Source organism: Gossypium hirsutum, chromosome D10 (assembly GCF_007990345.1).
Source record: "Gossypium hirsutum isolate 1008001.06 chromosome D10, Gossypium_hirsutum_v2.1, whole genome shotgun sequence".
In the NCBI taxonomy this organism is placed as follows: Eukaryota; Viridiplantae; Streptophyta; class Magnoliopsida; order Malvales; family Malvaceae; genus Gossypium; species Gossypium hirsutum.
Window position 1 is genome coordinate 66,747,276 of NC_053446.1, and position 26,413 is coordinate 66,773,688.

The window sequence follows — 26,413 nt, forward strand, 5'->3', positions numbered from 1 at the left end:
AGTCAAAATCTAATAAGTGATATCAAAATCAAATCAAACTAATCGATTAAATAAATAATTCAATCGAATCGATGAATAATATAAATAAAATCATATATAAAACAAATTATTATCAACTTATTAAAAACCAGAAGGGTAAATTATAAAAATAGTCACTTATATTTACCTTAGATTACATTTTAGCCACTTATATTTGAAATGTTATGTTTTAATCACTTATGTTATTATTTTGTTACGAAGTGGTCACTCTACCATTAAGCTTTATTACTTCCCTAACGACGGTCCTACGTGGTAGTCCAAATGAGTTTTAAATGCCAAGTTGGATGTCCTACGTGGCAGTCCAAATTAAAAATTTTTAATTAAGAACATATTTTCACCCCAACAATTGGACATTCAAGTTGGCATTTAAAACTCGTTTGGACTGCCACGTAGGACTGCCGTTAGGGAGGTAACGAAGTTTAATACCAGAGTGACCACTTCGTAACAAAACGATAATGTAAGTGACTAAAACATAACTTTTCAAACATAAATGACTAAACTGTAATTTGAGGCAAACAAAAGTAACTATTTTTATAGTTTACCCAAAACCAGAAATCAAGACAATTAAACCGTAAAATTATAATGTAAAAATTCAACATGGGTCGGATTTTTCTACGTTAAATCCAATTTCCTCGTCCATTAAACATTCAAATCTGATTCCACGTAAATTGACTTAGTTAGTTATAAGGGGGAACCAATAATTGCGGCTGAACATACGCGCGGAGAGCAACATTGCCCGCCCCACGAGACTCGAAGAAACCAAATCTCACCAACATTAAAAATGCTTAATTAATGCTTCCCAAATAAAAATGTTTAAAATCCCAACCCAAACCAAAATCTGTGGGTACCAGTATTTTAAAACGTGTGACCAACTGATTCCTTTAAAATCTAGAATTAATTAAATAAAAAATTTAAAAGTAGTAAAAAAGAAAAAGAAAATTGTGTGAGCTTATGACAAAACTCGAAGTTTCGGTTCTTGAAATGGCCAAAATAAGGAAAAGGCGTATCGTGCCATTGCCGCGTTGACATGGTTTTCTTATTTATTTATGGTTTTTGGCTTTTTGACAAATTTTCAAGTCAGAAATAACTGGCTAATTAAATTAGTATTTCTTTTTTAAGGAATTGGCCCAACATTTCTAAGTTTTGTATCTCTTTATTTCAATCTAAAGCCACCACATACATAAAGATGTGGAAAATATAGGGTTTTTAGATTTTAGAAGAAGTGACAGAAGTAGATTTGTTCATGAACGGGGCTATTTGTTTAAAATATGGGTTGAGTTTAGGTTTAAACATTTAAGCTCAATTTTAATAACTCAATGACTTAAATGAAAATTTTTGAATAGTTTAGAGACTAAATTGTAATTTTTTAAGTTAAGTTATCAAAACAAAAACCTACTATAATTTAATGACTAATAGCGTAATTTACCCAAAAATAAAATCAATCAAAACCATTGGATGCTATGGCCTTCAATTTTATTATTTTAATCAATGGTTCCTATGCTTCTTATATTAAATTTTAATGATTATTTATTTTACATAAATTTTTTATCCACGTCATGAGTATTATAATCTGTGCGCGTGTTGGAGAAAAATTATATATGTACGTGTATGTGTGGGACTAGTATGAACTCGAAAACCTAATTTGATCTGTCAAAAGTCAAAATTGATTCAAATCGAAGTCAAATTTATTTAAATGTGAAATGACCAAGCCTAAAGTGATCATAATTCAAGAAAATCCGAACTCATAACAATTCAATTCGAAAAATCAAACTTATAAACATCTAAATTCAAAATGATCTAAACCCAAAATTCACCGGCAACCAAAAATGACCCGAGCCGGAAAAGGATTATTAAGTTCCTCAAATATTTTTGATAAAAACATTTTAAATATTATTATATAGATTTTAACCATTCAAGTAAGTATCTATTAATATATATAATTAAGGATCTTCAAAGGAATCAAAAAGGAATAAATTGGAATTCACTCCAAAAATTATAAAATAACTTATATATCAAGGATTTAGATTCCCAAATAAACAAGTAAAGTAGATTAAAATTTACAATCAGTCCCTATACTATATGTAAATTATAAATTTAACCTTTATATTATAAGTTTGGTTTATTGTAATTCTATATTTTTCGAAAATTGAAAAACTCAATTCTAATTCAAATGGTAATCGTTAAATCCATTAACTAAAATAACTTATCGGCTGGCATGACATTACTCATATAATAATATATTTGTCTTATGAGATTTTGGAAATAACATAATTTAACTTAACGAATTTAGCGACCACCGTACCGTTTGGAACAGAACTGAAATTTCAAAATTCGAAAAGAACAAATACTAAAAAAGACCAGATTAAAATACAAGGATTAAACTTATAATTTATGCATAATACAGGGACTAATAAAAAAAGTTAACAAATAAAGAAAGATTAAAGGAAAAGGAAAAATGAAAATTCCATAATGGCAGAGCTTGGGTTGGTGCCACCGACACTGGTGTTAGGCCAAAGACAGCTCACAGTTCAGGCCATATCAAAGTTACCAAAACATGAAGCAAATTTCCCACGTGCATTCTGTAATATTATTACGTAAACTTATGTTGCCTTTGCTTTTCGGTATTTTTGCACAAAATATGCACTGCGCTTATTGCAGCAACAATTGTGCTTTGTATGCCAATGAATCCTTGTATTGTAAGCATTTTCTTTTCACCTTTTTAGGTTTTTTTTAATTATATATTATATCCATTTTTAAAACATGGGAATATACCAATTTTTTTAATAAATCATTTTTTATATAAAAAAAGTACTTTCTTTTATGATTAATAAAAATACAAGAATTTTTATTTACCATGTTTTTAATTCGATCCAAATTTACACTTTTGTTGTTTAAAATGATTTTTTAAAGTATAAAAATATAACGTCTATTTCTATCTATAAACTCGACTCAAATCCTTAAATCAGAGAGAAATATATTGTTACAATAGTAACAAAGTCAACTAAGTTAAGACTTAATCGACTTTAAAGTATAAAAATATTAAATTTTGAAAAAAAAAAGAAACATACTTGAAATATCTCACATGATATATGTATTGGGACCAAGGCTACCCTAAGGCTAAAGACTTGATGTCTGACCAGTCAAAATGTGATTTATGGATGAAATTTATTGTGCATCATAGTCATGGTTGAATTTAGAGTATTAAAGAAGTTGAGATTAACTTAACTTTGTGAATAAGGTTTGTGCTTATCCTCGTAAATTTATGGGCTGATTTTAAGAAGATTAATCTTAATTTATCTTGAGATAAGATTAGAGGCTATTTATCCATTTAAAGTATTAAAGAAGTTGAGATCGACTTAACTTTGTAAATAAGGTTTGTGCTTATCCTTTGTATTTATCCTAGTAAATTTTATGGGTTAATTTTAAGGAGATTAATCTTAATTTATCTTGAGATAAGATTAGAGGCTATTTATCTTAATTATTTTATTGATGAAGAAGAATCTATCTTGGACCATGCTGAACGAATAGGTTGCCATATTAAGTCTATAAATTGGAAGCCAATTAACACATGGAAGATGCATCTTTTGAAGGGATGTTGCGTTGATTGGATCGAGCTATCTTTGTTATTTTTCTTCGTATTTCCGCACTTTATTAGTAGGCATTCTTTATGAGAGATTAAATCTTTGGAGTTGAGTGGTTGTAATAAGTTAGGATTCGTTATTAGACCTATAATTACTTATTTGTGCAAGGATAGATTGAACTTTTCTCAATAGACGATTAGATTAATTGTAGAATGAAACCATTCACTGAGCAAGGCTCTACAAAATAAGATTGCTTCCAAACTGTATTAACAAACGATTATGTGCAAAATCTCTTTTGATTTTTGTTTCTGTTTAGTTGACTGTTCAATTACATATGATCAGATTAAATTTATAGCAAATTAACGTGTTTTTCATACCCAAACTTCAGCAAAATTAATTGATGGATTTGGAACAAATTAAAAAATAATAATGTTTTATTGAAGGAATTTTTATTGCTCGTGAAGAAATTTAAAAAATGTGATCTATTGACAAATTGCATCATTAAACTCATTAAGGGAATTTCTAAAATTATCAATTTTATCTTTAAATTATCTTTCGACTCAACCAACATAAACACCTCGAGCCTAATATACTTTGACAAAATTCTCTCCTAACAATAAAAAAAGCCCCTCCACTAATTTAATAATGAAATTTACCCTAAATTTAGAAAACCTTGAGATTTTTTTTTGTTGATATTGATGTTTTGACTAAGCATATATATATTCATTAGGACTAAAAAAATGGGGTCTAGGCTCATGTTTACAGTCATCATGCAGGTGAGTTAATAAATCAGATGTAACTTGTAATCTGTAAAAATATAAATAAAAAATTAGGTTAAACAAAAGTGTGACAAAGCATTGTAGAAGAATAAGTGGATTTTAGTCTTGAGTTCCCATCATTGCCTACTTCTTCCTATTAATGATGCATTACCTACTTTCCAATGTTGACTCAATCAATAATTTATTTATAACTATTAACCCATGCAAATCTGAATAAACCCATATAACAAAACAAAGCTTTCAAATATAAAGGATGTTTGGGCCTATGGCCCATTGATGTTTGAGGAGCCTGCCAATCTTTTTTATTGGGCTCCCAGATAAACTTTTTAGGCCTTCAAAATTTTAATCACATAAATTAATTTAATAGTTTACTACATTATGAGACCATATTATGTATTTGTTAACCATATAATAACCCTTGAATTGACAATTTTTTTTCTTACTTTGGACAACTTTTAAAATATATATTATATGAAAGCCAATTATATAAACTTCTCATGATAAGATATAGCACATTTGGTTGCACAAATTTCATAGTATATAAATGTATATATTGATTGAGTTTTAACTCGATTGGTATGTTTATTGTTGTCAATGCAGGAGGATGTGAATTTGAGTGCGCTCAAGCGCATTATCCTCCTATTTATGGGTAGGGGAGGGGCTATGGGTAGTTATAGGCATTATGTCAAAAAGAGTAGATATAATCAAAACCTAACAATAGCTGAAAATGGTAGTTAATACTTCGTTGGCTGAGGGGCAAAAGGAGGAATTTGCTTAAGGAGGGGCTCATGTCTAATTAGCTAGTTGGTGAGGCAATAGTTTACCAAGGCGATGATCGGTAGCTAGTCTGAGAGGATGATCAGCCACACTAGGACTCAGTCGTGGTTTATACAAATGATGCAAGAGTTATCCGAAATGATTGGGCTTAAAGCGTCTATAGGTGGTTTTTTAAGTCTGCCGTCAAATCCCAAGGCTCAACCCTAGTTAGGCGGTGTAAACTACCAACCTAGAGTACAATAAAGGTAGAGGAAATTTCTGGTGGAGCGGTGAAATGCACAGAGATCGAAAAAAACACCAATGGCGAAAGCCCACTTCTTTCCCCTACTACGAGTGAAAGGAAAAATCTAAAGACTACCATTATAGCAGTCCAAAAAAGACTTATTATATTCATGTGTATTATGTCCCGTATCTCCATAAATAAGAAACAAATATGAAGGAATTTAATTTTCCATTATTGTTTACTAATAATAGGTGGAATTACCGGCGTAAAAAAAAAAGTGATACACCATCGTTGATGAAACACTTCAATAAATTCACTATTACTTGGAGGAAAATGGAGAACACTTTCTCATTTTCTCTCACCATAAATTTTGAAACAATTGCTCAGCTTTCTTAGATCTGTCCCCATTCGGTTACTTAGGTTTACAATATAGTTTGTTTATAACTTTCAAAGTGGGCCATGTATATGCTGCAGTTCAAGTGGAGTGGATGAATGCTGCACCCAGCTTTTAAAATGTTAATGTTAACTGTGTTCAAACCACTAACTGGATCAATGCTGCACCCAGCTTTTAAAATGTTAATGTTAACTGTGTTCAAACCACTAACTCACGCGACATATTTATATAGAGAAAAACACAAGATGTGGAAGACAATTCCAAAAGTAATCCCAACTGCTCTCGGGACACCACAATCTCTAACACTAACGTTGACACATCACACCAACACCAACGTTAAAGAGAAAAAGAATCAAACAATTGGTGTTATGGTGTTCTTTCTTAATAAAAAGAAGTTTTTTTATTTTAATATTAATATCTATTTTTTTTTGTAAATTACAATAATAGGACAAAGTTTGAACAACCAACGTAACTAGCATAATTCAAACCCAGATTATATTTGGGATAGTGAACATCATTAATCATCAGGCCATCATATAGAATTCACCAATATCTAAAATTTTATTAAATAAATAGAAAAAATTTATTGTATAAAGAATATGAATATAACAAAGTGGCAAAGAAAATTAGGTGTCTTAATAAAGAACACTCGATGAGATCATAACAAAAAAGACGTGCTGCTAGCTTGGCTATTAGAAAAAGGAGCCTTAACCGTATAGTCTTCAGTAATTTTTTTTTGCCTTGAGTCCACTAACGTCCGCATGACTTGCAGAAGTAAGCAAGCATTTTTGAGCTATAAAATTTCTTATATCAGAACAAGCCATTCCATCGCTAAGGTGACTCAACTCTTCACTTCCCCTATTTTCATTCCCCAGTTTTTAACGTTATAAACAAAGTATATTAATTATTATTTGTATCGTTGGCTTATCTCAGGATTAACAACAAACAGCGCCATGGCCAACCATAAGCTTAATAACTTCAGCTTCCGGATTGCTGTATTCCTCGCTCTCTTGAACCACAAATTTAAACCCGAACGTAATATTGAATCCCCGTTTGAGACGCAAAATGTGATAATGGCCACATTTGTGATTTCCATCCTTGTGTACGCCATTACTTTGTGCACTCCATATTTCCCTGGAGCTATCGATGACATCAACTTCCTAGCTGGACGTCTTGCCACGGTTTTACTTACGTTTACCCTATTCCCCCGTCTAGGTTGGCTCCTTCTTTTCAGCTGGACCATTCACTTCGTTAAGCTAATATATCGTGCAGTTCGAAAGTTTCGTCAGCAATACCATGCAACTCCATCTGCGTTCGATTTATTCAATCAATGTCGCCATGCCCACCATAATGAACAAAGGTAAGTAATCCATTCTATCACCTCTTCATGCAAGTCTTCATAAGTACGAGGTCCCTCCCCAAACTGCACTTCACCGAAGATTACAAGTATGAGGTGAGATGAGGTGCCAGTATGGGCACGAAGTGCACTTCACCAAAGATACAGTTTCATCATTTCTCAACCAAATTCGTATTGATTTTTTCTATATTAATGTATTTAATCTTGTTTAAGGAATGTTTCTTTACCCAAAATAACATGTTTTTTTGTTGTTGTTGTTGAGTGTAGCAATAGGGGATCAGCCAACAACAATTTGCATGCTAGTTTGGTCTTTGCGATAGGTCTACTCCTCGCTCTCATGCCACTAAAATATCCTCAGAAGACCCTTGAGACCCACAGTGCCACCGTGTCGATATTTATCACCCTCATACTTGTTTACGCCGCGGCTTGGGAAACCGAACATCATCTTCAAACCAACAACAGTAACTCATCAATTCACCGCATCATAGTTACCAAAATCAGTCTCTTTACTGGAAGCCTCGCCACCGTTGTACTAGTATTGCTTATCGTCCCGGCAATTGGGTGGTTTATTCTTTTTGTTTGGACCTTCTTCTTGGTCAAGCAAATTTACGAGGCATGGCAAATGTTCGACCTGCTCTACAGGTCAACTTTATGGGTTACCTATGTGTTCTATCCCGTGTTTGATCTCCCCGGTCATTACAACCAAGCAATAAGGGGGTTACCCGTTTAAGCTTTGGCTTTTGTTGATTGTTAAGCATTAAGTAATTAGAAATATATGTAAAATATAAATTAGTGTTTATAAACAATTTATTATAACTATTATTTCTGCTAGAAATTATTTTATGGATCCTTTCCGTCACATCATTCATGGTTTATTTTTAATTATTTGATGACATATTTTCTCATGACATTAATATATAATTTTGATAATTTTTTTACTCTAAATTCTAAATCCCAAACTTTAAACTAGAATCCTAAGCTTGAACTTTGAACCCATTTAAGATTCAAGGTTCAATGTAAGGTTGGGGTTTAAGGTTTAAAGTTTAGGTTCGAGTTCAAATTCGAGGTTTAAGATTCCATGAATTTTTTGTGATGAAAGTCGTTTTTTTAAGAAAACTTATATTATCATTTAGAATGAAATGGTTAAAGATGTTAACTATTTAAGTTAACTAATTACGTTATAAAAGTTGAGGATTAAATTATGTCGAATCAAAAGTTAGGGACCAAATCTCAAATTCGAGCATAGTAGAAAGATCCAAATCAGAATTCGACCAACAATAAATGCGTTGCCGTATATTCTCAATTGTAATACAAAAGAAACGGCGTCGTAACAAACATATAAACTCTAGCAAAACCCTTTCATCTCTTCAACTTACCCCTCTCTCTCTCTTACATCGTGTAATCTCAATAGCCCCATCAGGCGCCGCCCTCAAGCTCTCTCTGACTCGAAACCCTAAAACCATGGCGATCGACAAAAACGAACCCAGCAAGCTCCGTTGGGGAGAGCTTGAGGAAGACGACGACCTGGACTTTTTGTTACCCCCAAAAGAAGTGATCGGCCCAGACGAAAACGGGATAAAAAAGGTGATAGAATACAGGTTTAACGATGAAGGTAACAAGGTGAAAATAACAACGACGACCCGAGTTCGAAAGCTGGCGAAAGCCCGGTTGAGTAAACGGGCATTGGAAAGAAGGAATTGGGACAAGTTCGGGGACGCCGTGCGTGAAGATGTTGGGAGTCGGCTCACTATGGTTTCTACTGAAGAGATCCTTCTTGAACGACCTAGAGCCCCTGGTTCGATTCTAACCACCCTCTTTTTTTGTTAAATTTTTATTGGGTTTTTGTCGTTAATTATAGATTTGATGAAATTGAATATATTATTGTTAGATTCCTTCTATTGGATTTGATTATGGTTAATTTTCCTTTGTTTTAGGGTATGATTATTGTTAAATTTGTTTTGGGTATAAATTTCTAAAAGGGTAATTTTATTGGGTCTAGAAGAGATTTGTGATTGATCTTTCTATAGAACAATTTTTGTTAGCATTGGTGTTTGACTAAATAACATAATTGAAGGATTAAAAGTTAGGATATTGATTTATCGGGTAATGTATTGCATAATTTTATCTTTATATGGATTAATTATGATATAAGTAATGTTGCATTGCAGTTATATTATTTATTTCAATCTATAATCACATTTCTATATATTTGTTAATGCGTAAATATGGGTTTGGCGGTTGATGTCAGTTCACCCAGAGTCCGAGAGCTGCAAGTGGTCTTCTAAGACAAGGGGGAGAGGCGCTCTCGCTTTCTCCTGATTTTCTCTTGAGTTGGGAATGAGAGAATCCTTTCACTTGGGTCACGAGGGGAGGCTTATATAGCCCTCAAGTCCTGTGGGACAACTATGGGGTGTGTAAGGGCCATGTGTAGAGTACCACTTGCGGCTCTCGGCCTCCGGGCGAATCGCCAGCAACCACTGAACCCATATTTACGCATCATCAATATTTATAATAAATTTTAAGAACATTTCAAGCAATTAATGGTATATGAACTTTATTTGTTCATTTGATTATGGTGGTCAATTAGCCAATCACATACTGGCCGTTGTGTGGCTGTTTATTTGTGTGAATGGTCAGTAAGCCACCTATAGCAGTTGTTTGTGGCCCTTTTTTTCACAGTGAAACATGTCCTTTTTTTTTTCACTTTTGAGCCACTAACTACATTCATTGGTATTTTGCCACTCTCCCTACTAGCAATCTAAACCAGAACTTCAACCCCTTTTTTCCGTTCAATCACTTGGTTATTTGTTTTAAAAGTTAGCGCTTTTATGTTTCTTATAGGTTTTTGTATTTCATTTGAACATGGTTGATAAGTTCTGCCTATCATGTTTTAATCAAATTGCTTTTGTTTAATGTGGAATTCTCATGGGGTCTCGAGTAGCATATTTGCTTAGCCAGCATTCAATTGTTTAACTTCGAAACCAAGGAATTGATGTCATTCCAAGGCCGTTAACAACATCCAAGAAACATTTATTTTTTAAATTTTGTGGTTTCAGCATAAACCTTGAAAGTTTTGTTCTGACACAAGCGTACTCTGTGGTTGTAAACTTCCAAATTTTTGGGTTTTCGTCCCTTGTTTGGACTTTTGGATGTGAAAACTTTTGAAATATTGAGTTGTTTATAGGTACCAAACCGGAAGAAGCAAAGGCTTCCGGTGACGGCTTGGCTCAGCTTAGCAAAGGAGGTGCTGTTCTCATGGTGTGCCGAACATGCGGTAAGAAAGGTGATCACTGGACCTCCAAATGTCCTTACAAGGATCTTGCTGCTCCAGTCGAATCCTTTGTTGATAAACCCGCGGCAGCCGAGACCTCGGCAGCTGCTCCTGGAGCTGGAAAGGGAGCCTACGTTCCACCAAGCATGAGAGCCAATGCAGAGAGAACAACCGGATCAGATATGAGACGTAGGAACGACGAAAACTCTGTGAGGGTAACAAACTTATCTGAGGACACTCGGGAGGCTGACTTGCACGAACTTTTCCGATCGTTCGGTGCTGTGACGCGTGTGTATGTTGCTATGGATCAGAAGACAGGCACAAGTAGAGGGTTTGGTTTTGTCAACTTTGTGAACAGAGAGGATGCACAAAGAGCTATTAACAAGCTGAACGGATATGGTTATGACAATCTCATCCTGCGAGTCGAATGGGCCACACCAAGAACAAACTAGAACATTGTCATCTTCATGGTGTTTAGCTTTTCTCAAACATTGTTAACAGTTGCAATTCACTGTCTGAAGTGCAGATTTTGGCCTTTTTTCCCCTTTTTTTCTTTCAATTTTAATTTACGTTCGTGCATGACTGTTATACTCGAGATCTTATTGATTTAAGTTGAATTCTTGGTTATCCTGATTCTGTGTTTCCCAGTTGAGCATGTTATATTAAAAGCCCATAAAACCCTAAATATTTCCTTTTTATATGTATTAACCTTTTCTATTTTTATTCTTTTTGCTTTTTTTAAAACTTATTATCTTTGGTAAAAAGGTGAGCAATTAGGCAGCCACATAATTTGCCCATTGTTCTTTTTAGTGTGTTTGCGTGTGCGAATGGTCAGTATTCCACCATTATCGGCTCTTTTTGGCCCTTTTATTTTCCTTTGTGGAAGTTCAACTGAAATTCTGGGTTTTCACTCAGGAACACCGTTTATGCTATGGGTTATCTCTCAAACTCAAAAGTATAATTTGAAATTTAAGAAAATTTGGATAAAAATGTTAAACCCGAAAAATAGGCTTAAACAAAAAAAATAAGCTCGTTTAAAACATGGACCGGACTCAAGCTTGAATATTCAAAGTCCAAACTTAACTTGGTCCGTTTCTACGTTTATAATATAATACATTATATTATGTTATTTATATATTATATAATTTATAACATAAAAACTAAATCTATAATAATATACTAGAAATGCTATTAGACTCGTGGAAAGTACGTATTTAAAATACGAAAGTTAGTTAAAAACAACATATAATAAATAATGAAATGTATGGTTTGAAACTAATTAATAATAACATATGAAATATATACGACATTTAAAATGAAAAATAATAGATTCAAAGTCTCATAGATTGAATTGCGAACAAAATGAAATTTAAACACCTTAATACATCATATTAAAAATATTTATCATGATATGTCATCAATCTTGTGTTAGTATCAAATTGACTTGTGACAGAGCCTCAATTAACAACATTATCAATATTAAAAATTTTATCACACTCGTAAGCGTATGAAAATTTTGTATTTAAAACACAAATGTGACTACTAATATATACAAATATATAACAAAAATATATTAAAGTTTCACATAAAAATTAAAAATTGCTTCATAGTACATACTAATAATCAATACACCAAAAACCATAAATAACAACAAAACAAAAAAAAAGTGAAGCATAAACAGCTACATAGTACTTACTATGAAAAAAAAAAACTAGTTTTAAACAGTCTTACCTGTAGCAATGCAAATGATGTACTCAATTTCTTCAGTAACTTCTTTCATGGAGGGTCTACTTTGTCTACGTTCTTCCAAGCAACTCAATGCAAGAAATCCCAATGCTTTCATAGTATCTATCTCTAATGGACTCGCTTTTTCTTTCAATATCGGATCAATCACGTCCATCAGTTTCTCTTCATCCGTCATTCTTTTCACGTATATCGCCAAGTTCACATCATCAGCATCTCGGTTGAAATCAATGGCTTTTTGTGAAGTTAAAAGCTCTAACAAGACGACCCCGAAACTATAAACATCACTCTTATCGGTTAATTGGTAGTTTCGGTAATATTCCGGGTCGAGATATCCGAGGGTGCCTTGAGCACAAGTCGATACGTGGCTCATATCAGTGTGAGCTAATCGTGATAACCCGAAATCCGAAACTTTAGCGTTATGTTTCACGTCAAGTAGGATGTTACTAGATTTGACGTCTCTATGGTATATAGGAGGGACTGCAGAGAAATGTAGGTATGCGAGACCTTCGGCTGTGTCGCGAGCAATTTGGAGACGACGGGTCCAAGTGAGTAGAGCTCGGTCATTGATGTTTGGGCTCTGGAGATGATCTAAGAGGTTACCGTTTTCGATGAACTCATAAACCATTATAGGTTGGTCGAGTTCGACGCAACATCCGAGTAGTCCAACAAGGCTTCGATGATTGACTTGGCATAGGATTCGTACTTCATTGAGGACTTGATCGGTGCCTTTGGTGTTGCCGAGCTTGGCACATTTGACAGCAACCGGAGTGCCGTCGTCGAGGATTCCTTTATAGACTTCGCCGTAGCCACCGGCACCTAGGATTCGGTCTTTCGAGAAATTGTTGGTTGCTTTCTTGATCTCTTTGCCCGTGAAAACCTTGGCTGCTTTGCCTCCATTGTTGGCATTGAGGATTGTTTCACGTTCCTTGCGTAGGCGCTCTTGAGCTTCGACTATTCGCCTATGTCGTTTGTAGAGCAAAATGCCAATGATCACTGCGACGAGCGCCGTACCAAGTCCGGCTGTTAAACCTACTAGTGATTTTCAATGCAGTGAAGACATTGGATTGATGATGTTCTTAACACAACAAGCAAATTCAGAATCCATTCACAAATAACTATTACCAAACTCAAGGGCTAAATTGATAGAGTAATTTATCGTTTCAAGTTGGTTTTAGATAACGTCAAATCTGGTTTCATAATTTTTGAGTCATTTTAGGATAAATTTTCAAATACGGACCGGTGATCGAACTTCACAAATTGATTTGACGAATTCAATCAATCTGTACAATTTAATTAACTAAATTATTTTTAAAAAAAACAAAAAAATCAATTAAACCAATTTTATAGCTTAGTTCAATCGATTTGTGAGTTAATTAATCTAACCTCGCTTTTCGGACCAATTCTGTCCAGTTTAAACAATATTGATTCAGAATAATTCTTGATCTGAGTCATTCTAAGTTTAAATCAATTTAAAATTTAGCTCACTTTAGATTCGGGTTTGAGATTTCAAACTGATAGATCAAATCATTATAGACTCGAGCTATTTCAGGTCAATTTAAATTCAGATCGAATCGGAGTAGGATTCGATTTAGGAGTCAAAATCAATGAAAGGGTTGAGCAGCCTTCATAACTTGATGTAAATGAGAATGCACCTAAATATTGTTGGAACTTAATACTTGTTCGGTGGTCAAAGATATACTGCAAATCGCCTAACAACATATCTAGAAACTTGAAACAAAACATGACATAAAGGCTTCGCTATGACTTTTGACTATTCAAATGTCAAACCCCAAATCTATGATGTCAGACAAAAGTGACGTTTCCCAAAACAAACATGGGATGTTGTTATCGGATTACACCCCATCCTCAACTATTTTTAATCATAAATATTGTAATTTATTAGTATTAATTACGTTTATACAAACTGCCTATCTATTTTCTAACCTCACTCCCATATAAAAAGAGAAAAATATAACATAGTAGTAAATTCTCATAAGAAAATAATATCTATGATAAAAAAGTTATAAAATTTTAAAATAAAAAATGATAAAAGAAAAAACAAAATAAAGTGTGAAAGTTATGACTCGAAATAAGTGTGAACAAAATCTGATTCGATGCAAAAAATTCAATAAAAAATTTAAATTTTGAATTAAATATTTCAAATTAATCGAGTTATTCGAATTAAGTCGAATACGAATTACACAATTTGAGTTATCTAAAAATCCAAATAAAATAAAATAAAAAAACTACGTCGTTTTGATAAATATTTATCTTTTTTAAAGTTACAAGTAAAAACCACAAACCCATCAACCTTACTTTGCCAATACATTTCATTTCCATCCTGAATCCTTATATCATACTTTTGGTATATCATTTTGTTATCTTGTGTATAGGGCAGTTCTCGACATGTAACTATGCACTGTGTAAATATAACTGTGCATGTTGTGTAAATAGCTTAGGTAGTTAAATAGCTTATGTAAAGATTAAGTAAATTATATTTTTTTATGTAGTTAAATAATTTTGTATTTCATCTACTAATTAAATAATTGATCCATGTAAACGCAACATTAAGTATAAATAATAAAATTTGTTAACTCAACTCGACTTGACTCAAATTTTTTTTATTCGATCGAATACTCAGCCCCTACCTCGATTCTAGTAACTAACAAGCTATTCTTATTTGAACTTTATCAAGTTAACTTAAACAACTTAATTTTTATCTCTAATCAAGTATGATCTTATTCAATTGAACTCGAGCTAAACTTGTAACAACTTAAACTCGACTAGATTTTTTTTTTCAAATCTTTTAGCACTATTTTGAAATATTATGACCCAACAACCTTCCTAACTAAATATCTGAATTTCCACCAAAAAAGGAAATAGATATTTTCTAGAGAAATCCTTTTTAAGTCTCTTCAGCTCTTATCTGCTCCAAATTGCCTCAATTCTCAAACAAGTTGGCATATTTTACTAAAAAACTTTCAAAATTAATTAAAAAAATTTTAAAAAAATGTTTTTAAATCTTTGTAGTATTTACCTGCGATCAAAGCAGTCCGGTTTGAGTCGCTGCAACCATCAGGATTCTGACACGTATTAACTGAAAGAAAAAGACCCCACAAATCAGCCAATGAAATCATGCCACACTTAAATACAACCGCGAGAGTAAAAAAATTAAATAAAAACTTACTCTCAGTACAAACCCCTTCAATCGGATCCCAAAACAAGCCAGAATTACAAAAACACCTCCGGGTCCCATTCGAATTCGGGTCGGATCCACAAGTGGAGTTCCTATCACAATCCGCTTGGGTACCACAAACCGGTTCAGGTGGCGAAACCCACTGCAATTCCATTCCCGGTTCAGGCCACCGGTTCACCGGCAAATCCGATTGCAAGTTAACGAAGCTCGTATAGGCCCTACACCCGGTCTGCCTCGCCCGAATAGCATACGCCGTCGCTCCTCCGCCGGCTTTGAACGTACAACAGATCGGCGACGCCTCACAAGCCGCGACTCTCGAACTCTCGTTGACGTACTCGTGGCACAACCCGTTGGAGGAACAGTCTAACGGGGAACGGAGGATCGAGTCCGTACAGTTCAAGAACATGACGGTGTTGCTGCTGGTGATGTTGAAAGGCAAACTACTGTTGAGCTGCACGCCTTCGAAACGGAGATCAGTGGTGACGCACGTGTTGGGGACGAGACTCGCTGGTTGGATCACGAGCCGTTGATTGAACCGATTGATGGACGTGATCGGGTAGGTGTTGTTAAGTGTATCGAAGACCAGTGATCTCGCCTCGCAGCGGATTTTGTAGCTTTGGTCGCCGCAGGAGGGACCGGTGGAGAGAGGGTAAGGGACGGCGGTGGACCCGCAGTTCGGACAGCGGTTGACGGAAACAGTTACGCCGACGGCGCACGTTAGCAGAAGTAGCGCCGTCGATAGGAGGTTAAGCGTTACCGCCATTTTTGTTGAGAATGTTTGATTGAATTGAAGATGCTTTGTATCTGTGACTTTTTAAATGTGTCGGATTTTGGAGGTATAATTGTAAATGTTGGATTTGTGAAGGTTAATATTGGAAAATTAAGGAAGATTCCTAAGTTTACGAAAAAATTTGACCTTTTGTAGGTTTTTCTTTCAACATTTCCTGCTATAAAGTGAAGTCAACTATTAAAATTTTAGGTCTATTTCAGATCTCATTCCTTTATTCAACCAAAATTGAGAAATTAACCCATTTATTTTAATTTATTATAATTTGATCCTCATATTTTATGAAAAATGTGAAATTAATTCTTAGCTCAATTTTTATCATTGCTATTGTACAATTAAAACAACGTGAATTTGAACGCGCTTAAATGCATATATATTTTTTAATTTTTGAAGTTATAAATACGAGTAGTATGAATTGTATAAAACTTCTTTTATGTAAAATACAAATTAAATGTCGTAGAGATTGTTTTGAGTGTATCACATAATAACTTATTTGTGAATATTTAAATAGTATTATCGAATAAATTCTTTATATCGAAAGTTCCATTGCACATTAAGGACTTGCCAAATAAATATATATTAAATGACGATGATCGAAAAAAAAGTATAATAACTTTTTTTACCTTCCAATTTTCTAAAAAAATTATTTTAGTCATTTATTTAATTTTTCGTCTCTTTTATCCTTCAAACTTACATTTTTTTATCAAATCACCTAAAAATAGATGGAAAAGTTAATATTTCTTAACTTTGTTGATGTGACGTACACGTGAATTGCCATGTAGATGACATATAGGTATTTAATTAACTTTTAAAATTTTAAAAAAATCTTTATAATTTTTATATTTTTAAAAATAATTTTTATAATTTTTTTAAATTCTTACGTGTCACCCACATGGAAATCCACGTGTATGCCACGTTAGCAAAGCTACAAAACAATAACTTTTCCATCTAATTTGAGATGATTTAACAAAAATAAATAAATTTAAGGGCTAAAAAAATGAAAAATTAAATAGAGAACTAAAATTACTTTTTTTGTAAAATTGGAGGACTAAATAAGAAATTATACCAAAATTTTATTTCCAATTATTTATATTTAATATTTAACCTATCTTTATAATTTTCGTTTAATATGTTGGTGGAGTTTAAAAATTATATATTATTAAATTTAATTTAACTAAAAAATTTATTCAAATCCAACTGTCCAATCTACCGTATTGTAGACATTTTGTTTTAATTTTCATAAAAAAAATGTTCTTGTAATTATTTCAAGTATTATATTTTTTTTACTTTTTTTTATCTCATCGTATTTACTATAGACCATGCACTTAATAATTGTTAGTAAGTTGAATATCATTGACACTTTTTAAACAAAGTTCGAATCTTACATGCAGCCTCATTTGATTATTTTAAAAAAAATCACTGGCAATTAATTTAATTCATCAAATTCTCATTAGCATTTTAATAAGTAATTTTGGATTTGAATTTATGGTTAAACTAATTAAATTATCAGTTTTCGATTCAATTAGTCCGTCTGATTTAAGTCAATAAATTATTAAAAATTATATAAAATCTGATTTAATTGATTCATTCATCAATTTAATTAATTTTGACTTGATTCATATTACTTCATATATTTATCGATTTTATTTTACTTTGCTCCAAATAGATGTACCGATTCAACTCACCAACTTAATCTGATTCTTAAAACACTCTTCAACACGTACCAAAATTAAAATGATGGTGCTATGTAAATGTAAAGTTTTTAAAATTTGTGTAGGTATTATTTTCTCAGTCGCCATGCTTTTTGAAACAATGGGCATTGTTGAAGTTTTAACTAAATCCGGGTTCCACGAAATAAATATAAAAAAAAGATAATATAATTTTAGACCCCTTATCTTGATATTAAATTTAATTTGATACTTAAACATTTCTTGATACTTAAATTTGACATAATCGGGAGTAAACAAATTCTGTTAAAATTAATGATGTGATTAATATTCTTGGAACATGATTGAATTAGTTGATCAAATTGATTGAACCGAAAAACAACCATCATACTACTCCAAACAAAGATATTGAATTGATTGAATCGGGAGTTACTCAAAATGATAAAAATCAAAAACTAAAACAAAAACCAATAATTGAATAGACTGAACCGATTTAATAATTTCTTTTATTTTTTAATATTTTATAAAATTTTATTTATCTATTTAATTTGATCTAACAATTGAACCGATCAAACTATCTGAATCGAAAATCAATGATTTGGCAAGTTCAATTATTAGAACACTATGTGTTACACAATCTTAAAGTGTCGCATTATCAATCTTTTATGTTTTTCAAGTTCAGAGACCAAAATAAATCTAGTTACCAATTTAAGTACTGAAGTAGACCTACTTACTAAGCTCAGACAAAATTAAATCATCCCAAATAAAAACAATTAACTCGAGCATTTTTTACATAATATCTACTTGTACTTAATAATTTTTTAAACCCTTAATTTAAAAGAAAACACACGATTAAGCATACTCTAACTTACATGTGACGTCTTCCTAATCATTACAATAACAACAGTTTCAACTAACATAGCAATGGAAGTATTTTTCCTTTATATTAATACATACAAATACCGATATTTCATTATATAAATAGAAATATATTTCTATACAAATATAAATTTTAAAATTATCAATTCAATTCAATAGCTTCATTAAATTATATATTATTTTTAAATATAATTATAAAAATAAAAAATAAGATATAAATTGTGTACCGAGTTATTAATCAAAACCAATCCACTTTTGACAAAAACAAAACTTAAATTCCTTTATACCAAAACAATACCAACTACCATAATCAAATCCATTGCCCTAGCTAACTCTTTTCTTTTTTTCCTTTTATCGTTTTGGTTAAAAGGAAAAAAAAAATTCTTTTAAAAATTTAACCAAGGTTAAATCGATTTTGATTTTACTGGTTAAACCGTCAAAAACTACTTGTTACCTCGGTTGAATCCAATTTTTATAACCATGATCATATCTCAGATTTATATACGAATATGGGTTAAACACAAGCCTCAGACGCTGATAATAAAAAATACTATTTCTTTAGTAATCAAGATTCATTAATGGTGGAACCAACTAAAAAAAACAAATCAGTTCCATATTTTTCAAAGGCCAAACCCTAAAACTTAACCACAAACTACCCCTTCAACTAATCATATCAGAGTTCCTAATTCTACTCTAGAATTCTAAACATTCAAAGAGATTCCAACACTAAAATGAGTGGGAAAAAAAACTGCAGTTAATATATGAACCAGTTATTTTGTCTTTTCTCCATTCTAATTTATTTTTCACTTGCCTGTATGAAAAATCCTGTTTGGCTTCCGGGAAAGTGAAAAACACAAAGCTGAAATCATCCATTTGAAGTCGAGAGCCAGCAGCCTAGTTTTCTGGAAGTAAAATGCGAAATCATCCTGGAGAAACTTTGATATATGAGGAAAATAATTATGGTATTGGGCTTTTACCAGAGATGTTTCATTTACATGAAGATTAATGATAATATATAGCGAAGGGATATATAAATATACACAATGAAGTAATGGACCCTACTTAATATTTTACATCTCTTGCAAAAGTCAAACCTAGTCATGGTGAACCTCAGCCATGAAAGAATCAGAACATGCATACATGTATATTTATATGTATATGAGCTACGGTATGTATATATACATATAAACTTAAATAATACTGCTAACCTAACAAAACTGTTCCGAGGCCTGGGTCAAGGTACTCTCAGGTGGGTGATTCAGCCAGAAGCAAAGTATGCCACCAGCCGCATGCGATGTTTTTCGGACTGCAACCCTCGATAGTAACTTGAGATGGAATATTACGGTCAATCACGTCACCAAGACCAAGCTGTTTCAAACACCGAGAACTCAGGATTTCAGTTTTTAGTTTCAGCCAGACACCACAACATTGGGAAAGATATGCAAAAATGTACTTCCATGGATCCTATTTCGAAAAATTACATAAAAGTGTATGTAAAATCTATGGGAGTATCCCTCGACAATGGAATAAGAAAGAATATAAAGGATATTCCAATGTTATAAAGACAAGCTGGAAGCATTATACCTGACCATACTTGTTCCATCCCCAGCAAAATATTTTGCCATCCTCTGCAAGCAACGGACGCATAGAGTCAACACACTAGCAAAGAATGGAACAGTTCAAATATTCAAAAATACATTGCTGGTATACCTGTGATTATTGCACTGTGACGAGCTCCACACGAGATAATTTTAACATTTGTATTTTCCAGACTCGGAGCATCCAAGAGTCTCGGGAGAGTCTGATTTTGAAATTCAAACACTAAGATTAATTGGACAACCTTTCTTCGCATAAAACTAGTGAAAAAGAGCTAAGAGCTTATAGGACCCTAGTTATCCATTTTCATTATCATTTGAAACAAGGTAGGAATCTAATCCTTGCACTAAAACACCCTAGAAAGCTGCATCAAGTAACTGATTTATGATGTCTTAAAAGGAATTCAAAGAATAGAAACTTGGTGCATACCTCAGCTTGATCGCCTCCAGTTCCCAACTGCCCAAACTGATTCCCACCAAATGCGTACACATCACCATCAGTGGACACGCAAACTGTGTGCCACAGTCCCGCTGCAATCGACTCTATCCTGATTCCCAGTAAGGAAGATACACAAGTTGGGCTTAATTCATCATCTGTACTTCCTTGCCCACACTTGAAAAAAACAATAAAATCAAAAAGATTTTAACTCCCTATATCACAACACTTGAGGACAGAACAAACATTTTATCTAACTGAGGAGAGATGAATTTAGGAAAAAGGAATCGAGAAGATTATCCCTTATTAGATTGAACCTCATCTTCAACTTTACTGAGCTTTTTTCTCCACCAATTTCTACTTTACCTACATATCGATCCCGAAGAACAGTTAACTTTGAGAAATTCCAATGAGTGTTAGGGATGGATATAAGGATTGAAACATTTAACATGCCAGTGGAAGAAGAGGAATATGTTTTACTTTATAATGTTACAATGATTGAAGGCCATAAACAGAGGACCATCCTGAAGCATTTGAACGTACGGTTAATTAAGGATCATGCATTTAACGACAGAAGAAAAGGTGCAACATCTGCTTCAAGTGGACTACATCCATCCCTGATTAAAGATAGTTGTACTTGTAGGCACTAAACAATAAGAGCTAATAGTAACCTCAGGAGGCAATTCTATAGAGAGAGGACTGAATGAAAACAGCAGTATTAGAGTATACCTTGGTGATTATTGTTAAGCTATTAAATCTTTAGAAAAAGTAAATATGAAGGAGAACAGACAAATGGGAATGGTTCCGATATGTTATTGGTTGGTACAAACACCTAAACTATGACGTGATTAGGATCTCAAAGAGGAAAAGAGCAGTCCTTATAAAAATTAGCACTAAAATCTCCTTTCATTTTGAAAAGCAAACTCATCTGTTATTTTTTCTATTCTCTGCCTCGCTTTTGCTGAGGGATTGTTTTCTGGGGATGTGATGTGTGACCAACTCGAAGTAAAAATAAAAACAAGGCTAAGCCTTGAGGAAACTCGAGTTACTATGTCTTTAAGAAGAATTAAACCAAGTCACCAGACTATTCAATGTGAACTGCTACTATTAAATTATGATGATGGCATCTAACCTGTCCATAGAGGCCCCAACCAAATGTAAGCAATGCTCCAGCATCTGTTCATGCAAAAAATTGTTTAATGTGATAATGGTATCAATCTAATTTGAGATTAACAAAATATAGAAAGATATACAAGCAAATCAGACATTGGACGAACAGAACTTCTCATGCCATGCAACATTCTGATGAATGACTATTAACACTTCAAGTTCACACATATCCACGGATACCTTGCAGGTCAGTGGATTTAATGAATCACTGAGCATCCTAAGCATTTTTAGTAGAGTTGGTTTAATTCCAAAGTTATTAATGAGCCTTCAAACATTTGTTATATAGGATGAGCCATACCTGATCAACTGATCACCGTATGCTTTTCTTATTTTAATGAAACTATGTTCAATTATCTTGCCTTATCTCTCTTGGACTTCTAAAGGGTATCAAAATTTAGACCAACTTCATCTCCAACAAATGTAACCATAGACAATAGCTTTTCCTAAAAAACTATTTTTTTTCATAGCAAATTAACCAGTTAAACAAGGAATGCAAATAAAGGCTTACCTGTGATTACTGCACTGTGTCGCCCCCCACAGGCAATCCCCTTCACATAACTTCCAGGAACTCTAAAACTCTGCCTTTCTGAACTTAAGCTACCTCGAGAAAGTGCAGAAGCTCTATCTTTCCCCAAAGAAGAGGGCTCAATACAAGGTACGGGATGAGGTGAGGATACCATACGTATCCTGGAACCCAAACCAAGCTGTCCCTCACCTCCATAGCCCCAACCCCAGACCTGCCCAGTATCTGAAACTTAAGGAAAATTAGGATACATCCGGTATCTAGCTTCACGAAAAGAAACCATTTACAGCTTGAAAGGTAATGCTAGAGGATACCATCCGCATTTCACTGGTAGTCCAAGAGCTGGACAAAGTACCTGATAATGCTAGAGTATGGCGCCCACCGGTAGCTACAGTCGCAATCCTCACTCCCGGATTCAAAGTTACTAGACATGGCAGTGCCGATAGAGTTTCATCACCGGACGATGAGCTTTCAGCAGAATGTTTTGCTGATGATGTTCTTCTTCTTTTTGTACCTTCCTCTCCGCCTCCTTTACTATCGGCAGCAGAAAATGTCCCACCACTTGATCTTGAGCCTTGAGACCGAGGGCTCACTTCAAGGTTTCACCCTTCATAAAATGAGTATAACAACAAGAACAGATATCAATCTGTTTATCTTAACCCAAAATATATTTACCTTGTTCCGCCAAAAGTGAGTTCTGTCTTTCAAATACATCCTTCTCTAAGCTTGTCCCCATGGGTAGATCACCAAATACCTTCCCTGAGGGAATACACTCTTTCCACCCCCATGTATAAACTTCTGCAGTTTCTGTTAATAAGAAAGTCAATCAACTTATCAGCTCACTCTTTTACTAAGGCTCCGACTAGTTTCTAGTTCTACTAGTTAAAGTTCTAAAAAGCAAGTCATATTTGATAAACAAACAAGTGAAACATCAAATCTACAAACTTATGTTTCTTATTAGTAACAAAAATTCACTTTCGTTTCCAAATGCACTTCTTTAGCCTGTTGCTTCCCGAATCATATACCAACTAACTTTTAATCGCTCTCAAAGTATATGTCCCAAACTCATGTCATCCAACACAATCTGGACAAATGTAATGGGGAGAAAAAACTGAACATTACCGTATTAGGAATATACTCTTATTTGATACACACATACTTGATATACACTATAGTACAAGTAACAAATAGTAAAACAGGAGAGAGTATCAGAGTCAGTCTCAGTATTACCTGTAACTGCAGCACAGTGAGCCCAACCAGCTGCTGCTTTTACTACAGAAACTTCAGTTGGAAGTGGAAATGGCTCTGGAATTTCCTGAAACAAGCAAATTACAGAAAAAGGCATATAAATTTTAGTTCTCTAAACAAATATAACCCCAATAAAAAGGAAAAAGAAAAATATGGGAAAATTAGTGCATTAAGATACCCCATGCTTCCCGGATGTGACGTAGCTTTGACCCAAATCATCTGTTGAACCCCATGTGATGAGCTTCCCTGAATCTAAAATTTTAAACAAAAAAACAATTAGTTTCATATAAGTTTAAGCAATGCATAAATATATTATTGTACATACCAAAATACAGCTTAAACCCATTTTTAACAAGAAAATGAAGAAAAAAAATGTTCACTACTTAAGTTTATCTATTAACAAGTTTAAACTTCAAAGCTATCTTTTTTTCAATGTAAAGAACAACTACAAATCTAGTTAAAACTCAGTGAGACAGAGAACTCAAGTGAATTCAGTCTAGCTAATTTAACTCAACTGAGTTGACTTCGAGGCAAAACAAAACAAAAACAACGGAAATATTGAAATTTCTGTTCCTCTCCTCTCCTACATTTTCTCGCCAACCAAACAGCTCAAAATGTACTAATTCAAATCTACACCAAACACAGCCACGATTACATATCATAAAATTAAAAATTTTTTAAAAAAAATCTTTTCAACAATGTTTCATATAGGAATAAAATTGAAATTTAAGAAACATTAATAATAAGCAACCAGAAATGGCCATGGCGAATCCGCAACCGCCACCGCATACGTCGGTCCAACTCAATAACAACTTGAAACTTCAAAGCTATCTCTATTTAATACACAGAACAAAAACAGATCTGTAACTAAAACTCAGTAAAACAAAGAACTCAAGTGAACTCAGTCTAGCTAATTTAACTCAACTGAGTTGACTTCGAGGCAAAACAAAACAAAAGACAACGGAGAATTTGAAATTTCTCTTCCTCTCCTTCTCCTACATTTTTCTCACCAATCAAACAGATCAAAATGTACCAATCCAAATCTCCACCAAACACATCGACAATTACATATCATAAATACAAAAAGTCTTTTTAATAAAACAACGTTTCGTATATGAAAACTGAAATTAAAAGAAGAAAATAAGCAAGTACCAGAAATGGCCATGGCGAATCCACAACCACCACCACAGACGTCGGTCCAAGAACAACCTGCGGAAGCCGGAATCCGTACATTCACCGGCGACAAAAGCGGCGTCCGTTGAGGTAACGCGCCAGGCAAATATCCCCACATGAAAACCACGCGCTCCTTGTTAACTGCTTCCTCCATTTTCACTTCCTTACTTTCTTTTCCTTCTCCATTCATCTCCAACAGAGAAAGGAAAAGAAATCCAGAAAAAGAAAAAAATTCAAAAAAAACTATTTTTTATTTTTATTTTTATTTATTTATTTTCGGGAGAATTTCAATTTTCGTAATGGCTGTATAGAGGGGAGCTCTCTAAATTTTTGGGGCGAATAAAAAGCGGAAGCGTATCATTTTTTTTTCAACTGAACGGGTAGGATGATCACGCGGGGCTCAAAATCCACGTGGCAAAATATGAGCCGCTAGATTTATAAGCGATTCTTAGCCAGTAGTTGAATAGGAAGTTTCTGGAAGTTCTCCTCTTTTTTGTGAAGTTATGTACAGTCTTTACAGAGCACTCGTGGTTGATGGCGTGTTTTATTAAAATTACGACACGTGTCTATAGAGCTCAATGTCTAATCATTGAGGTCAGACACGTGTCGATAAATTAGAAGGGTGCTGTTGAAAGTCTCCTGACACGTCATTAATGGGTCCCATTTTTTGCTCTCTCAATTAATGTTTGGCTTTTCCTTATTTGTATTTTCTTTCTCTTTTTAAGCATTGTTATGAAAGGGACAAATAAATTTTTTTTTCACTATTTTTGGAATCGAATTAGACTTCTTGACTCATAAACGAATGAAATTGAGCTAAAAATCATTAAATTTGAACATTTTTTCCTTTTTTAATATATATTTTAATTTTTATAATTTTTAAATAATTTATTCAATGGACAGAATTTTCATGAAAATCTTAGATAAAAAATAATTAAAGAAAATTGGCTATAATGATTTGTTATTATCAAACAATATTTTGAAATTTAAAGAAAAATGCATTTTAAATGTGTTTTATGTTAGAAATTATGTTTTTTTTTGTTATATTTTTAAGGTTTAGGGTCTAAAATTTTAAATTTCGATAAAAATATTTTAAAAATGTTTGTTAATTTAAATATTTAATTTTTTTGTTAAAAATCCTCGAATGAAAATTTTTTAATTAAAAGTTAAATTAAAATAATTTATGTATGAATCCAAATTTGATACAAAATTTGACTAAATTAGTTGTGTCGGTCAAATAAGCAAGTTTTTTGAAGATTTAAAAAAATATGTTAATTTTAGAGAGAGAGTATGAAAAGATCAATTTTAGATGCGTTTTCACATATTTTCTCTAAAATTGGTCTATTTCCTTAAATCTTGAAAAAACGACTTATTTAACTAATTAACAAAGAAAGTTGGTACAAACGTACAATTTAACTACAAAGTTTACCTTTTTAGTAAGCAACAGTATTGATTCTAATGAGATTAAAAATAGCGATGATTATAAATTAGTTATAAATAGTAATAAAATATTGTATATTAAAATACTTTTTTAGATTTAAGTGCAACTTTATCCGTGAGGAAACAATAAAAAAA

The 26,413-nt window shown here is 33.1% G+C and overlaps 3 protein-coding genes across 10 annotated transcripts; 1 reads left to right on the top strand and 2 right to left on the bottom strand.

Annotated features, from left to right (window-relative positions):
• Positions 1-8,463: 8,463 nt before the first annotated feature.
• Positions 8,464-11,048, top strand: LOC107943593 (eukaryotic translation initiation factor 3 subunit G). 2 transcript variants are annotated; one of them, XM_016877363.2, is made up of 2 exons: positions 8,464-8,945; positions 10,335-11,048. In XM_016877363.2, the coding sequence occupies exons 1-2, from the start codon at positions 8,612-8,614 to the stop codon at positions 10,871-10,873; spliced, it is 873 nt and encodes a 290-aa protein (XP_016732852.1). In that variant the 5' UTR covers positions 8,464-8,611; the 3' UTR covers positions 10,874-11,048. The 2 variants fall into 2 exon arrangements, with proteins under 2 accessions (XP_016732852.1, XP_040959688.1); XM_041103754.1 differs by having other exon boundaries at positions 8,503-8,945; positions 10,350-11,048.
• A 942-nt stretch (positions 11,049-11,990) lies between these two features.
• Positions 11,991-16,203, bottom strand: LOC107943595 (wall-associated receptor kinase-like 20). Of its 3 annotated transcripts, none has more exons than XM_041103755.1 (3): positions 15,355-16,203; positions 15,205-15,264; positions 11,991-13,160 (listed from the first exon to the last, which is right to left on the bottom strand). In XM_041103755.1, the coding sequence occupies exons 1-3, from the start codon at positions 16,124-16,126 to the stop codon at positions 12,139-12,141; spliced, it is 1,854 nt and encodes a 617-aa protein (XP_040959689.1). In that variant the 5' UTR covers positions 16,127-16,203; the 3' UTR covers positions 11,991-12,138. The 3 variants fall into 3 exon arrangements, with proteins under 3 accessions (XP_040959689.1, XP_016732857.2, XP_016732858.2); XM_016877368.2 differs by having other exon boundaries at positions 11,991-13,199; positions 15,355-16,200; XM_016877369.2 differs by having other exon boundaries at positions 11,991-13,196; positions 15,355-16,199.
• Positions 16,204-19,237: 3,034 nt separating this feature from the next.
• Positions 19,238-25,173, bottom strand: LOC107943591 (ultraviolet-B receptor UVR8). Of its 5 annotated transcripts, none has more exons than XM_016877360.2 (12): positions 24,821-25,173; positions 23,847-23,920; positions 23,651-23,735; positions 23,096-23,227; positions 22,776-23,012; positions 22,406-22,645; positions 21,860-21,903; positions 20,722-20,904; positions 20,407-20,497; positions 20,281-20,324; positions 19,905-20,064; positions 19,238-19,598 (listed from the first exon to the last, which is right to left on the bottom strand). In XM_016877360.2, the coding sequence occupies exons 1-11, from the start codon at positions 25,029-25,031 to the stop codon at positions 19,942-19,944; spliced, it is 1,464 nt and encodes a 487-aa protein (XP_016732849.2). In that variant the 5' UTR covers positions 25,032-25,173; the 3' UTR covers positions 19,238-19,598; positions 19,905-19,941. The 5 variants fall into 5 exon arrangements, with proteins under 5 accessions (XP_016732849.2, XP_016732848.2, XP_040959691.1 ...); XM_016877359.2 differs by having other exon boundaries at positions 19,238-19,622; XM_041103757.1 differs by having other exon boundaries at positions 19,905-20,160.
• Between the last annotated feature and the right edge of the window lie 1,240 nt (positions 25,174-26,413).